The 14,553-nt window shown below is 40.0% G+C and overlaps 1 protein-coding gene across 13 annotated transcripts in view; it reads right to left on the reverse strand.

The window, feature by feature from the left end:
• The window catches only part of herc1 (HECT and RLD domain containing E3 ubiquitin protein ligase family member 1), a 179,255-nt gene that overhangs the window by 112,170 nt on the left and 52,532 nt on the right, over positions 1-14,553 (reverse strand). For all 13 annotated transcript variants that reach the window (XM_061886983.1, XM_061886987.1, XM_061886982.1 and 10 more), the window contains exons 16-22: positions 10,981-11,113; positions 7,448-7,639; positions 7,047-7,271; positions 5,417-5,590; positions 5,225-5,339; positions 5,021-5,141; positions 4,639-4,810 (exon numbers count right to left, since the gene is read on the reverse strand). In XM_061886983.1, coding sequence (XP_061742967.1) covers positions 4,639-4,810; positions 5,021-5,141; positions 5,225-5,339; positions 5,417-5,590; positions 7,047-7,271; positions 7,448-7,639; positions 10,981-11,113 — 1,132 coding nt within the window. The remainder of the gene's footprint in view (positions 1-4,638; positions 4,811-5,020; positions 5,142-5,224; positions 5,340-5,416; positions 5,591-7,046; positions 7,272-7,447; positions 7,640-10,980; positions 11,114-14,553) is intronic.

Raw genomic sequence — 14,553 nt, forward strand, 5'->3', positions numbered from 1 at the left:
GGCTGTCTTCAAAGCTCTACAGCGTGTGGTAAAGACTGTCTAAACAATCCTAACTAAAGACTCCACTGCCAGCCACGGAGGATGTTAGCATGAAACGCTGCATACATCGAGCGCACAGCCTCCTCAAGGATAACCCACACCCTGCCCATGGTCCGTTCAACCAGCAGGCGCTTCAGGACTAAAACCAGCAGACTCAGGAACAGCTTTTCCCAAAATATGTCAAGCTTTTCAACTTTCAGGCCCACAGATTCCGTATATTACATTAAGACCGATTTATCATTGAATCTGAAAAAAATCCTATTAGATCCACCAAATGATTTGAGTTTTACTTGCTATTATTTGCTTATAGCTAGGGATAAGACACATCCTGGTTTTCCAACCATTAGAAGCAAAAATTTGGCAGTGGTTTATCTTCCACAGCCTTTAAGCAAACATTCTTGTCCTGCTGAGGCTTACGCTTTCATCCACGGCTTGTGCCTTCATCCATGGCTCAGCTTCCTCCGCATGCCTTTGTTGCTTTAAGAGTCCAGTGCGGTATATGACCCTACGCTGCTAACTGGCATTGTCTCCATAGTGATTGCCCAGCCTTGTGTGATATTAACCGTCCCAGCACATTGCCTGAAAATCTTCTACTCTTCTCACCCACTACACTCATTGTGAAAGATAGCAGGGTTTACCCTACATGTAACTAATGGGGGCGCACCACAGCAAAATAAATGAAAACAAATTTAAGTAATATATATACTGGATATACTGTACATAGTCTATTATCTATGCACTATTAGCCATAATTACTTTAAAAAAAAATAGAAAATATCATAAAAATGGCAATCTTTGTTGCATTTTGAAAAAGATACATCAGAATAGCCTGTCAGCAAAAGTGCTACAGCTGTTTAGACACCTCAAGAGTTGGCATTTGGCAAAAGTAAGGTGAGAAGGTTCGAGAGAAAAAGTATTTAAAGCTAATTAATGCATTTCCCTAATTAAAGAGTGGATGAATAAAAGTGCCCAGTTCACATGTTGGATCCAAGGGAAGATGACACTAATCAGAACAAAAAGGATTTCAAATTCTTATTCAATCTGCTAGGAGACGAAAATGCACTGCATTATTGTTGCATTATTTAATGAAACTACTGTAGTTGTTTGTAAAATGCCACAGCTAAATCATAAAACCTTGCCTCTTTTTTCGTGAACATATGTATTCCACAGTGGCTACATGCAGGGGGGAGATGTGATTAACGTGACTTTGCGCCACTGTCATGGTGCTGGGTGGACTGGTTGTGGACTTTTTTTGCACTGCATTTAAAATTCGCAATACAATGTCTGAAAACCTCGGGGTGTAATGTTTGGTGAGAACTGCCGGTGAAGAAACACACGAGGTAAAAGATTTCTCCCGGATTTTGCGTTCAATTGCTCGTAAAAGAGCAGAGAAGTTGGCAGTGTTTGCATTACAACAAACATTATTACATGAAAAACCTGGAGGCAGAAGAGGTGAGGTTGCACAACAAAAGAACACTTCCCAATGGACAGTCAAATCACAATAGCAAAGGACAAATTAGTGCAATGACTCAGCTACAAAGGGAATAAACTGTGGGCTCTTCAAGTGGCTGCTGAACAGAACAGCAAGCTACTTGTGGTGCCAGTTCAGGTGAAAGAAGATGAGCAGCTTCAAGCGCTGGAGGTGATTCACAGGAGAAAAGGTGGACTTAATACAAAGAGGACTGTGATGGGTTCTACAGAAATTGGACTACTGAACAGTGGCGAGGCTATTGAATGTCAACCCAAAACAGTAAGCAGTACATCCAGCATAAACCAGTATCAGCAGCTAAAGGAAAAGGACCAGTGACGTGCTGTCAGGGGAGGCAAGTGAGGCAGTGACTCAACTGCCACCAGGTGGCTTAACCATGAGATGTTCCAAAACGAAGTAATAAAATAAAATAAGTTTTAATATTTCTCTTTTGGTTTATGCTTTGTATGTGATTATGGTGTGGTTCCTGTATATTTTCATAATTGTCATGGTCAAAATCGCAGAAATTCCTTGTTTCCTGATCAAAACAATGCAGCATACGAGAAGTGAGGCAGACACAGGCGGTGCCTCAACGGCTACACACAGTGTGTATTGGCCGTGCGTGCGAGGGGGCGCATGATTGTTGCCACGTGGAAAAGGCAGGTCTTGAGGCAGCCAATACCTCTGCCTCAAGGTAGGGGGCGATATATTGTCAACTTGCAGTTCAATGCCACAGCAATACTCTGACTCGCCACAGTGGGAGAAGTGGGGGCGCTCAAGCTAGCAGGCACAGGTCTCTCCAGCAGAAGCCAGTCTTTTTTTCTTTTCTTTTCTTTTTTAAACTGTATTTATAACAAACATGGCATTTTTGTTAGAGTAAGCCAGGGTTTGTGGGTGTTTTTTGTCAGATGCAAAAATATTGTTTAATTTCTTAGAATAAAATTTAATTAAATGAATGTTTCTGCCAATATGGAGGATTATATACTGTATCCAAAATTAAATATTTCTCTAAACTGGACTTTAGGAAAAAAATAATACTATCATACAAAGTATGTTTTCATGGATAGCTATTGCTGCTTCAGATACAAATACAGAAAGGTAATATACACTCACAATACTTAATTTATTTTGTCAAAAGCAAATGGGACCAAAAAGCATTTAATAACAACTTTATCAAATAGTTTTTGAACCTATTTATAATATCATAATATCATTATGATAACGTTTTTATGATAGCAAATAACTCCCCTTTTTTTCCTGTAAATCTAATGTGCAACCTAAATCAACAATGACTAGAGCTGCACATATGAATTTAAGTAAAAAAAAAAAAAATAGAAGAAAAAAAAGTATGTATGCCTCACCTGGTGTTTAGTTCACCGCACGTCACTGAAAAGGACTACACACAATCAATTAAGTATTTGCAGGGACTTTTCAGAGGAGCATTTCAAAACATCCGCCAAGTTGTTAAAAGTAAACTACCATACACACATCTACCAATAAAAGACCTGACGGCCACAACCTCAAATAGGAACCCAGTGACACAGCAACCTCACCACCTGATAAGGAGGATCCTGGTGGAAATGCTGTTTTTTCACTGAACAGACAGCAAGCATCATCATCATCATCATCATCATCATCATCATCATCATCATCATCATCATCATCAACAACACAAGGGACATCATTCAGTACAAAGCTATCACTATCCTGCCCTGCATTTACAAGATGCAGTGCAGGTTCACCTACATGGAGGTTCACCTACATGGAGATGATGTGCAACACAGCTAGCTGCAGGCTTTTTGATTGATTGATTGAAACTTTTATTAGTAGATTGCACAGTAGAGTACATATTTCGTACAATTGACGAGTAAATGGAAACACCCGAATAAGTTTTTCAACTTGTATAAGTCGGGATCCACGTTAATAAATTCATGGTAGGCAACTGTTGGAATGCATGAGTATAGGACAGAGATGGCCAGCACATCAATGGCTGGAGCAGCTACAAAAACTTTGAGGAAGCTAACAGGAGCGTTAGGAGCTGCAAGGAAGGGGAGAAGCAACTAATGTTGCTACAGAAAAGGAAGAACTCCATTGAGTTCTATTTCAATGGCAGCCAAGAGCAAATACCTAGGCAGCCATTCAGGGAGAGGAAAATGAAGAAGAAAGAGAGGAGCAGCAGCCAGAAGCTGACCGTTGAGCACCCTTTGGACGTTGGCTAGGAGGAACATTACAGCATCTTCCCTGAAGATGGCAGTATCAGCAGATGGTCGCAGAGGATAATTTTCTGGTAAATCCTCCGAGGCACTTGGAGATGTCGTCCACCAAGGGGACCTAAAATACTTTCCAAAATAATCTCTTGATGGAAGTCAGCTCCAGCCTCAGGACAATGCTGGTCTTCATAAAAACACTGTAGATAACCTTTGATATATTTTCATAATAATTGTTTGGGGGGGAGGGTGGAAACAGGAAATAAGGTAGAGGAAAGAGGACAGGAGGAGAGGATAAGGGACGGCGTGGCGCACTGGGAGAGTGGCCGTGCGCAACCCGAGGGTCCCTGGTTCAAATCCCACCTAGTACCAACCTCGTCACGTCCGTTGTGTCCTGCGCAAGACACTTCACCCTTGCTCCTGATGGGTGCTGGTTGTCGCCTTGCATGGCAGCTCCCTCCATCAGTGTGTGAATGTGTGTGTGAATGGGTAAATGTGGAAGTAGTGTCAAAGCGCTTTGAGTACCTTGAAGGTAGAAAAGTGCTATACAAGTACAACCCATTTACCATTTATACGTATACTTTTTTTCTACCGCTTCGCTTGTGGTATATCTACATTTCATTTTGTTTATCAATCATCATCTTTTTTTCCAAAACAAATAAATATACTTCAAAGTCTTTTAAGATACAAAACTCATTCTTATCCCTTCAGCAACCGCCGGGAAACGTGGCTGCAACTCAGTTCATTACAATGGCTGATATGGTATAAGAGTGTTTTCAGATACAAGCCAGGTCATATAACTAATTGAGCTTGTAAGTTGTGGAACCACTGTAATTTAATTTAACGTTATATTTTAAGTAGAAAGTTATTAATACTTGAATGCTGAAAGCATAATGACATTGAACCGCAAGGTAATGCGCTTACTTCCAGCTGTCATGACTTCATGCTCTCGGTCTTCTTCTTCATCACCTTGTTCCGGATGACCCTCTTCTCTCTCACGGTCAGCTCTTTCTTCCAGTTCGGCCTCCTCATCAATGGTGCGAGTGAATGAATGTTCCTGGGGATCCATGTCTAGAGAGTCCTGATTGTCTGAAATCTTTCCAGATGGACCCATATGATATGTTAATTTTTCAAAAATAAATAACAAAGGGAACTTTAACTAAAGAAAATAATTTCCCTAACAGGATTAAGTTTATTTACTTATATACCTCTAAAAGCAAAAATAAAATCTACTCTGATTATAGTGTACCCAGAAAAGTGTAGAGTATGAAATAAGATGTCCATGTGCAGTGCAGTGGTAACTTACCCTCCTCTCACGTGATGAAGATCGCGTCTGAATAAAATCCATATTCTTACACGCCAACAAGCGATTTCGTACCATATAAACACTGCGATAGACCTCTGTCAGGGACTTGGATGGCTGGTCTCTAAAGAAACAACACACATGTCAATGTTGCCAATTTTAGGTTTGGTTTGAGCTGATATGAAAAAAGTAAATCCGATGCATTACCTTCCTTCTCCGTGCGCTTGTTTGAGCAACAATGTGTGCTTCAATAAAGCGGATAAAACAAACCGGGACACAGTATCTAAAAGTGACTCATTACTTAGAGAAGCGTTGTCCCAGTCTGTAAAATAATACACAACACAATAAGACTATATAGCAATTATATTCGTTCTACTGTATGTGTGATTCAAGACTAACCTTTGCTAATGGCATAATCTTGCATGCCGATCCAGAAGCTGTTAGAAGGTTCTTTGGAGGATCCTAAAGCCAAATCCACCAAGACACTCAAGTCAGGACGCACTGTGCAGTCAAAAGGCTTTTGCTCTTCATTTCCCGACAGCGCAGCATCCAGCAACGAGCTGATCGACGCATCTTAATGGGAAAAAGTGATACAAACTGATCAGCTCAAGTAAATACAAGTACTGTGGTACCTCAATTTTCGTTCCATTTTCCATTCCAAAAGGTACGACAAATAAAAAAAAATTGTATGCAACACAAAGCAATGTTTCCTAAGAGGAATAATGAAAATCAAATTAATTTGTTCAAGACACCCAAAATATTAACACGACACATTTTATAATACATATTTTGCTGTGTTGTCTTTTGCTACCCCTATTCCTGCCATTAAAAACTGTTACAAATCTTCCTGGCTTCCATCTTGGGTACCACACTAAATGTAACATTTTGTGCTGGATGCTTTCCTTTTACAAAGTTGCAGTGTGCAGCTGTTTCTAATCACTAAACAGGAGGATTCTTTAACACAGCGCCAGTTCATTACTTTACCATTCTGGCTGTAAGCTGCTAACCTGACTCTTACCAGACCTTTGTAGTTAGCTGAGCTCCACACAAGGATCTGGGACTTCTCAATAGGAGATGTATTTCAGAAAGCGGGGCCTTGTAAAAAAAAATAATTGTATGTGATTGGATAAACCACTTGTCCGTTATCGAAATCAACCCGTGACGCTGATTAGAGAGATGCTGGGAAATCCAAAACAGAAAAGCCGACATATTGGATAACGAGAGAGCAAAAAGTTGGACAACTTTTACTGAAACAACACAGCAATAGATTCGACAAAACAGTTGCAATAGCAGAATCAATGTCAGCACACAACTTCTCGCTGCGTGCCGCCATTGTTGTTTAAATCAAACAGTCGCTTCGGCGCTACATCACTTCTATGAAATCCCGCCCGCCGATCCTGATAAGTTCATTATTTTTTGATATCTGGAACGAGTTTGCATTGCTGTCGAGTCCAGATCCTTGTGTGGAACTCAGCGAACTACAAGGATCTGGTGAGAGTCAGGTTAGTATGCTGCATGTTTGATGCATTCCATTTTATCTTTAGTGGCCTTTATAGCATTTTCTGTTTTTAGGTCATTTGTGTTTTGTGTGAAAACATTATTAAATACTCTTCACCTAGTCAGTCGAACATAAAGATTATGACATAATTGGCCTCATGGTGGGTTATTTTACAGACTCAATAAAAAAAAGCAAAGAAACAGAGTTATCAACGCACAGGATAATTTGTTTGTGCACACGAGTCGCAAAATGATATGCAGGCAGACAGACTAGATATGTGTATGATAATCGAAAAAGGTTTTTTTTTGTCAAAAACCCAACCATAGAAAAAGTCGGGCGTATAAAAACCAAGGTATAACTGTGACTAACATAACATTGCCAAAAAAGCCATAGGTTTATAGCAATAGTATAAATAATATTTAGCTACTGTACCCTGCCTTCCGCCCGATTGTAGCTGAGATAGGCGCCAGGGAATAAGCGGTAGAAAATGGATGGATGGATGTACTGTCTGTAAATATGATATTTCTTTACCAAGCTGTGGGATGTCCATTTCCAAGCCATTACTGAAAAGAGGGGTTTTGAGCCAATAAGCAGTATCATGCTCTTCCAAAGAGGTGGGAGCACCCTGCAACATCCCACCAAGACAACGACCAACAAGTAAGGCTACTGTCCTCTCCAAATCAACGAGCCACACCCAGGATAGTGCCGGTTGTGGCAGCGACATTCCTGAACCTGGCTCAGCAAAGTCTGATGTGCCTAGGAAAAGGACACAATATTGTATCGATGAGGAATACAATTACCGGTATAATAAAATGTATTACTAAGTGTTTTTCTTCTACAATGTCCATTAAAAGCTTTACCACCCTACAAATCATAGGTTTGTTTATCTAAAACATGAATTGGTGAGTTTAACCCAGAGTTACATTTCGCACCTTGAAGAGGCCACTGCAGCTCCTGGTCCTCCAAAGGGGAGGCAGCAGGCAAGAGTCTATTTAGTCGGTCCAGCGGAAGCAGCAAATCAAGGAGGTGACTTAGCAAAGGCCTCGCCACAGACCCAGGTAGCAGAAGCAAAGAGTTGATAATCTGACACAGCATACTGCCTGCTGCTGACACAAAGATCACATCTGAAAATGACAGAAAAATGTTCTTAATTATTTACAGGGAAATAAAATATTCAAATCAGGGGGAATATTCATAAAACTAGTGTAAAACATTGTTCTGGGAGACATAGTTCTACAAATAACCGTGTATTTAAAAAGGGGGCTTAATTCGGGGTTCTTTAAAAGGGCACCTTTGATGAATTTCATCTTGTCTGACCTATAAACGCTGTTATAATGTCCGATACTCATGATAAACAATGGCAAAGCATAAAATCATAAGGAATATGCATTTTGGCATAAGTTTTAAACGCCTTTGTTTGTGGGGTTTTCCAGTCTGGCTACATTGTGAGGTCACACCGAGGTGGTTGTAAGTAAAGTAAGCAGATTGTATTCATAAAGCGCTTTTCACAAGTATAAATCAAAGTGCTGTACAAACATAGGTAATTTATAAACAATTAAATTAAAACAACAGAGGCAACATCAAAAAAGGATAAAACAAAGTGGATTAAAAAAACAAAAGACAAGCTTTCAGCTTCAGGCTATGAGAAAACAAAAACGGTAGGTTAAAGTATTTTCATATAAACTTGGCATGCTTCCCAGGCGCGGCACCGCTGCTGCACACTGCTTCCCTCACCTCCCAGGGGGTGAACAAGGGGATGGGTCAAATGCAGAGGACACATTTCACCACACCTGGGGTGTGTGTGACAATAATTGGTATTTTAACTTAACACTGACATGCTATATGCAGTGACATCAATGCTGCCAAAAGGAGCTTTTTTTATGCACTCTTTGAATAGATCGCTGTGACCGGGTGGATCAATATAATGTTTATGAAGTTTATTTTTGGCCGTGTCTGGAAAACAAATAGGTTGAGGACTTCAAGATAAATATTCAAATAGCGGAAGTTTTCGAAAGATCAATGACGTCCAGAAGAATTTCTGGACAGGGTGGGGCATGGTTTTATTTGCAATCTGTGAATACCTCCAGAAACTAACATCTTGCAAACCCACTCATTTAAAAAAATGTTTTATGGAAGGACTGTGGAGCAGAATTTACACCAAACACAGGTACATATTATCTAGACCAGTGGTCCCCAACCCCCGGGCCGAGGACGGTACCGGTTCGTGGATCAATTGGTACTGGGCCACAAAAGAAATACTTAGTTATTTACGTTTTATTTATTATCTGAGCCCGAATTATATTTTATATTGAAAAGTATTTTTTATTTTGAAAAATTACCAGATTCTCTCGGTTATATCTTGGTCACTTGAGCGCCAAAATTTAACCCAACTAGCAAAATGAGTAAAAAACAGACGTCTTGGAAAGTTTCTTTGTGAAGGGGAAAGGCAGTGAAAAGAGAGAAGAACAGCTTATTACTTCCAACAAAAAGAAAGCTTTTAACAGACAATACTTGAAATACCGATTTATCTTAACAGGTGATTCCCACGCACCAAGCCCGCTCTGCATAATATGCGGCGACCAGCTCTCAAACATCAGCGGGGATTTTGTGTGAGACTGAGCCTGTGCCTTCATTCTCCAAGCTGGTGCATGATCGCCTCTCTGTGCTTTTAAAAGAGTTGGTGCGCTACTTCCCAATTTCAAAGGACCCACCAACTGCGAAGGAATGGATTCGCGACCCATTCGTCAAGAAAGCAGATGAATCCAGCATGTCTGTGCAAGAAGAAGATCAACTTCTGGAGCCTTAAAAGTGTGTTTGAGACAAAAAGTCTGCCGGTGTTCTAAATTAAACTCATGGCAGAATATCCCGAGATCCCTACCACAGCACTGAAAACCCTGTTGCCATTTTTGACATCCTATCTGTGTGAAGCAGGATTTTCTGCAGTGACAGACACCAAAACAAAACAATGGAGCAGACTGGACATAAGCAACGCACTTGGGGTGCCTTTGTCTTCCATTACCCCCAGTTGGGACCGTCTCGTTGCAGAGAAATAAGCTCATGGCTACCATTGATTTAGCATTACGGTGAGTTAAAATTCTCAAGCACTTTATATTTGTTTTGAATGTTGTATCTGCATCTTAATTTGAAGGCATGTAAACGTTACCGAAGCAACCAAAATCAGACAGCGTTACAGTGGTCGCCAACAGAGGGAGGTGAGGGAGAGGGGAGGGGAGAAGAGAAGAGCTTGTGAGTTTCGGGCACACACACATGCACAACATGACTGGCAATTTTATTTCAGCTGTTGAAAAATAACATTCATAAAGAAATAAGTGTGGAATTACTTGTTCTTGTCATTTGTATATTTTTCCAAGTGATTTTTTAATTTATGTAATGGGCTGAGTACACAGTGGATTCACGTTTATTATTATGGCTAACGTTAGCCATTTAACATTCATTTGCAATATGTACTCACTATAACTGGGATACTAGTCAACAACTAGCCACAGCCATATTGGCTGCAGGTTTGTTTACCATTAATACAGTTAACGTTGCTAGCAGTATTATGCACTAGATGGATATATGCCAATTGTTGCAAATAAAAGGGATGCTAGATTTTGGGGCAACTGTAAACATGATTTATGAAACAACTTACAGAATAAGTGACTGATACAGAAGCCCCAATTCACTAAATTCCCATTTTCCATCTTTCTTAATGGTTCATGCACCCCACTGTATACCTAGGGAACATTCCCCTCGCTAGTGGAATCAAAATCCAAATTATCAAACGCCACTTCAAAAGAAACAAAAAGTAATGGCAGCTCACTTGGCTATGATACTACCCGTCAAAACTATACCCGTCTATGCTAACGTTACCATGTGCTTCATTTTCAGCTTTCCCAGTTTACGACTTAACGACATCTGAAATATTGCATTTTGTTACCAAACGACTTTTCATTTTGAACATTTGTCACCTGTGTGATAGCTCCGGAAGGACCGCCTGCACAGCCAGACACCAGCATTGCAATTTGAGTGTGGATCACTGCGCATGCGTGATGCGGCGCACAATTTACCACGCGAAAATCAGAAATCAAAGCTTGGCAGTTGAAGTGTTGGGCTGAACTGAATTAGTTCCTAAGGTCCCTGAAGACAATGTGATTGGGGACGCTCCTTATCCTTTTGCTGAGCTGTTTGTCATGAGTCCACAACTCTCACATGTGCTCCACGCTAAAAAAAGGGCCAAAAGTCTGAAGCTAAAAAAGTATAAAGCATAATTGGACTGCACAGGCATACAGAGAGAATAAAACAGTAACAAACCAATAAAAATAAGTAGCAGTAACGAAAACTAATGAAAACATTTTATGTGGAATTTGCCATCTTAAAAATGTTAAGGTAAAGTCAAGATAGACACCAACGAGGTAGCAGTACCGAAATATTTTAACTTGTAAAAGTAATTACTCAATCGCACCTTGTAGCTTCTCACGTACGCTGCCATTCCAGGAACTTTCTTTGATCAAAGTGGCTGAACGGGAGAATATGTCTGTGGCGTGAGGCAGAAGAAGCTGCAAATGCTTATGGAGCAGAGCTACGCTGCTGGAGTTCTGTAAAAAACAAGATTCATATTGTGTTAATGATAGCATATGCTTGCAAGCTGCACGTTTTGACCATCCAAAAAAAACAAAACAAAAAAAACTATACAGGTGTGTAGGTTAGGGTTGTCAAAAATGATTATAATGAACTGTAGTGGTAAAATCTATGCACCTGGTTTGCCTGAAAATAAGGGATACCAGAAAAGATTTACATTACCTTGTGCATTTTTTTGGAAATCAAACACGACAACATGAAACGTGTTTGAGTTTATAATGCACAACACTATGATAGGACACCAATCTGTACTGACTGAAAAACATGAACAATCATAGTTCATGCTTTGTTTGTAATCAGCTAGCCAGATAGCGTATGCACTGTAGTTGTAATAACAAGCATGACGTGCTGCGTGTTTCATGGTCAATATTAGAGTGTGACTCACTCAATGGCCAGCTGGCCGGGGACATTTTTTCCGGTTTATTTGGATAAGCATTCCATGTATGTCAAAATAACTTTGTTCCAAGTTCCACGTTTATAGCGTCAAAGTTATCTTCACCTCATTCTCACGGCTTCCGTCTGCTCCAACGTCTCACCATTCCTTAATGCTCGCTTCTATAAGTAGTAGTGCATCCTCCATATATTTAGTTTGAAAAAGATAGGTTTGGGAATCCCCATGTGTTGAAAAAAATAATCTGTGTTTGTTACCAAGTCTGCCATGATTGTTTGTTCCCGGAAGTAGGAACAAACATTTTTTGCCAGAAGTCGGATGTGTTTTTTGGTTGCCATCACATGATCACCGGATTTTCTCTTGTTTGTCTGTGTTGATGAGTTCATATTGCCCATCTAATTTTAAAGTGAAATAATCCTACAACGGGACATTTGACTATCATATTTTAATCTCCTAATTTTTGTTACTTTGCGGAAGTACTCACTAGTGAGAAGTGAGGAGCAAGGCTCTCTGTCGTGCTCCCTGTGTGTGCATTTGTGTTAGCGACGGGTCTTGCTATACACCCTCCAAGACAGAGAATTTGTGAATGACTAGGAAGAGGGCTCACTTTGTTTAATTAAGTCTACTGTTAAATAACAGTGCTCAGGTGATGAAAGCAATGCACTGAGTAAGACCTCTTTTTCAATCTCCCCGTTTCACTACGAAAACAAACACATGGAAATCGTAGTTCATCGATGCCGGCAAAGTATTTCAATTTTATTTTCATTTACTGTTTAATTGATTGACTTAGTCTTTACTTGGTCACCATTAAAACAATTTACAAAGAGCAAGTGGTGTTTGTTATTAGCATACTGGCTGTCTCCACTGGAGCGCACACAAACAAGCAGTTTCCTAAAACACTAGTGGCCAGGAGGCAAAAAACCCAAGACTCAACAATTTTGATGGCGAACATTTCTGTCACTCAAATGCTAACGACAGCGGAGAAAAAAATGTGCCGGTGACAGCGGAAAAAAAAAAAAAACTCAGCCTTTTGCGGTTATTAATCGCAATAATTTTAAACCTTGATGTCGAATCGATGTCGATTAATCGTGCAGTCCTAGTCATCGAGGTATTGTTTTTAAGTCTGTAGAGCACTTTGTGTTGCATTTTTCTTTAATGTATCAAAAGCACTTGAATATAGAAGTATACTGTACCAGTCTGTCATATGTAATCAGCCCGATTTGCATACACTACCCTGAACTGTAAAATGCAGAGGAAATGCGAGCCACAAAAGGCTAAGGCAGGGGTCGGGAACCTTTTTGGCTGAGAGAGCCAATAATCCAAATATTTTAAAATGTATTTCCATAAGAGCCATATCATGAATTTTTAAGTGAGACCAAAATTACTAGAATATAACAGGTCTCGTATTCTTTGTAATAACGTTTATATTCGGAAGCTAACTGTGGAGGGGCGTGGCCTCCAGCGAAGTGGGGTGTGCCAGGACCAACCTCGAAATCAGCGACAGGTGCATAGATGGCCCACCTGGGCCTTGTTATCTAATCACCTGTCGCTTGTTATAAGCAGCAACCGGGAGGAGAGACAGGGTTGGAGCTGGAGCCATAGCGCGAGCGAGAACGAAAGAGAAAAAGACAATTGCTGGAAAGCAACTGAGAGACTTATTGAAAAATAAAAAAATATCGTAACCCAGAAACAGGCTTTCATGTCGGAGCTTGGTGGTCTGAAGAACCCCCAGGAGGGCAAACCCTAAAAAAAACAATAAAAAATAAATCATGCAATTTCTTGAACAAGTGTGGTAGAAAAAGGATGGATGGATTCAAATGCATGAGCATGTTTAATAATTTGAACTTTATTTTTAACACTTTGATCACAAGTGGAAATAGTCATTACTTATTGTGTTAAGCAGTGTTAGCTCAGATTTATCAGAGTGCCAGATGCAGTCATCAAAAGAGCCGCATCTGGCTCTAGAGCCATAGGTTCCCTACCCCTGGGCTAAAGGAACCAATAATTCCAAGAATTAAAGGTTCCAGGAACTTATAAGTAGGGCTGCAACAACTAATCGATTAAATCGATTAAAATCGATTATAAAAATAGTTGGCGATTAATTTAGTCATCGATTTGTTGGATGTATGCAATGCGCATGCGCGGAGGTTTTTATTATTTTATTATTATTTTTCCCCCCCTAAACATTTATTTATAAACTGCCTCATTTACAAACAGCTGAAAAACAATAATCCAAATAAGTACAAAAACAGTACAAAACAGCGCCATGGCGACGCCGAGGCTAAGTCTCATGAGGTAGCAGTGAGCCAGCCAATGATGTGTCATGTACAGCTCACGTGACCACGCCGTCGCCTTTGCTGGGAACTTTCAAAAAATGGCGGAGGGAAACTGTACAGATAGTTTAGCGGAGAAACATTGAGGTTATAAAAGTGTATGATCTAAGTCGTCAAAAGTGTCGGAAAACTTTACTTTAAAGACGTCAAAGACGACATTTCCTGCAAAACGAACAGCATGGACCTCGCGTACGTGGCACGAAGGACAACATTGCTTCGACAGCACCTGAAGAGGGGCCATGGATGAAAAAAAAAAATCATGGTATGTAACTTTTTTTAAGTCCATAGTCCGAGTACATTGATCCGTTGTGTCCGTCTTTGTGTGTTTTTAATATGTTGTTAACGACGAGATGTTTTCAAGGCAATAAATGGACAGAAATATCTCAGGTTGGTTTCATAATGGATCAATGTAGCCGGACCCGATAAAGCTATATAATATTTAAGTGACGCTTTAATAAAATAAACGTTATGAAGGTGCTGGAATATTTCATGCTATTATTTCACAGGCAGCCTAAAAAGAAACCTTTATTATTCACAACAGAGACATGTACAATATCTGATTCAGTTCTGATCTGATGAGTTACATTTCTGTGTTACTATTGTTGTATGCTGCATCCCCAATGTCCATTCATTTCATTTAGCTTTTTTTTAATGTGGTGGTGTAATTATATAG

This window comes from Nerophis ophidion, linkage group LG25 (genome assembly GCF_033978795.1).
Source record: "Nerophis ophidion isolate RoL-2023_Sa linkage group LG25, RoL_Noph_v1.0, whole genome shotgun sequence".
Lineage (NCBI taxonomy): Eukaryota > Metazoa > Chordata > Actinopteri > Syngnathiformes > Syngnathidae > Nerophis > Nerophis ophidion.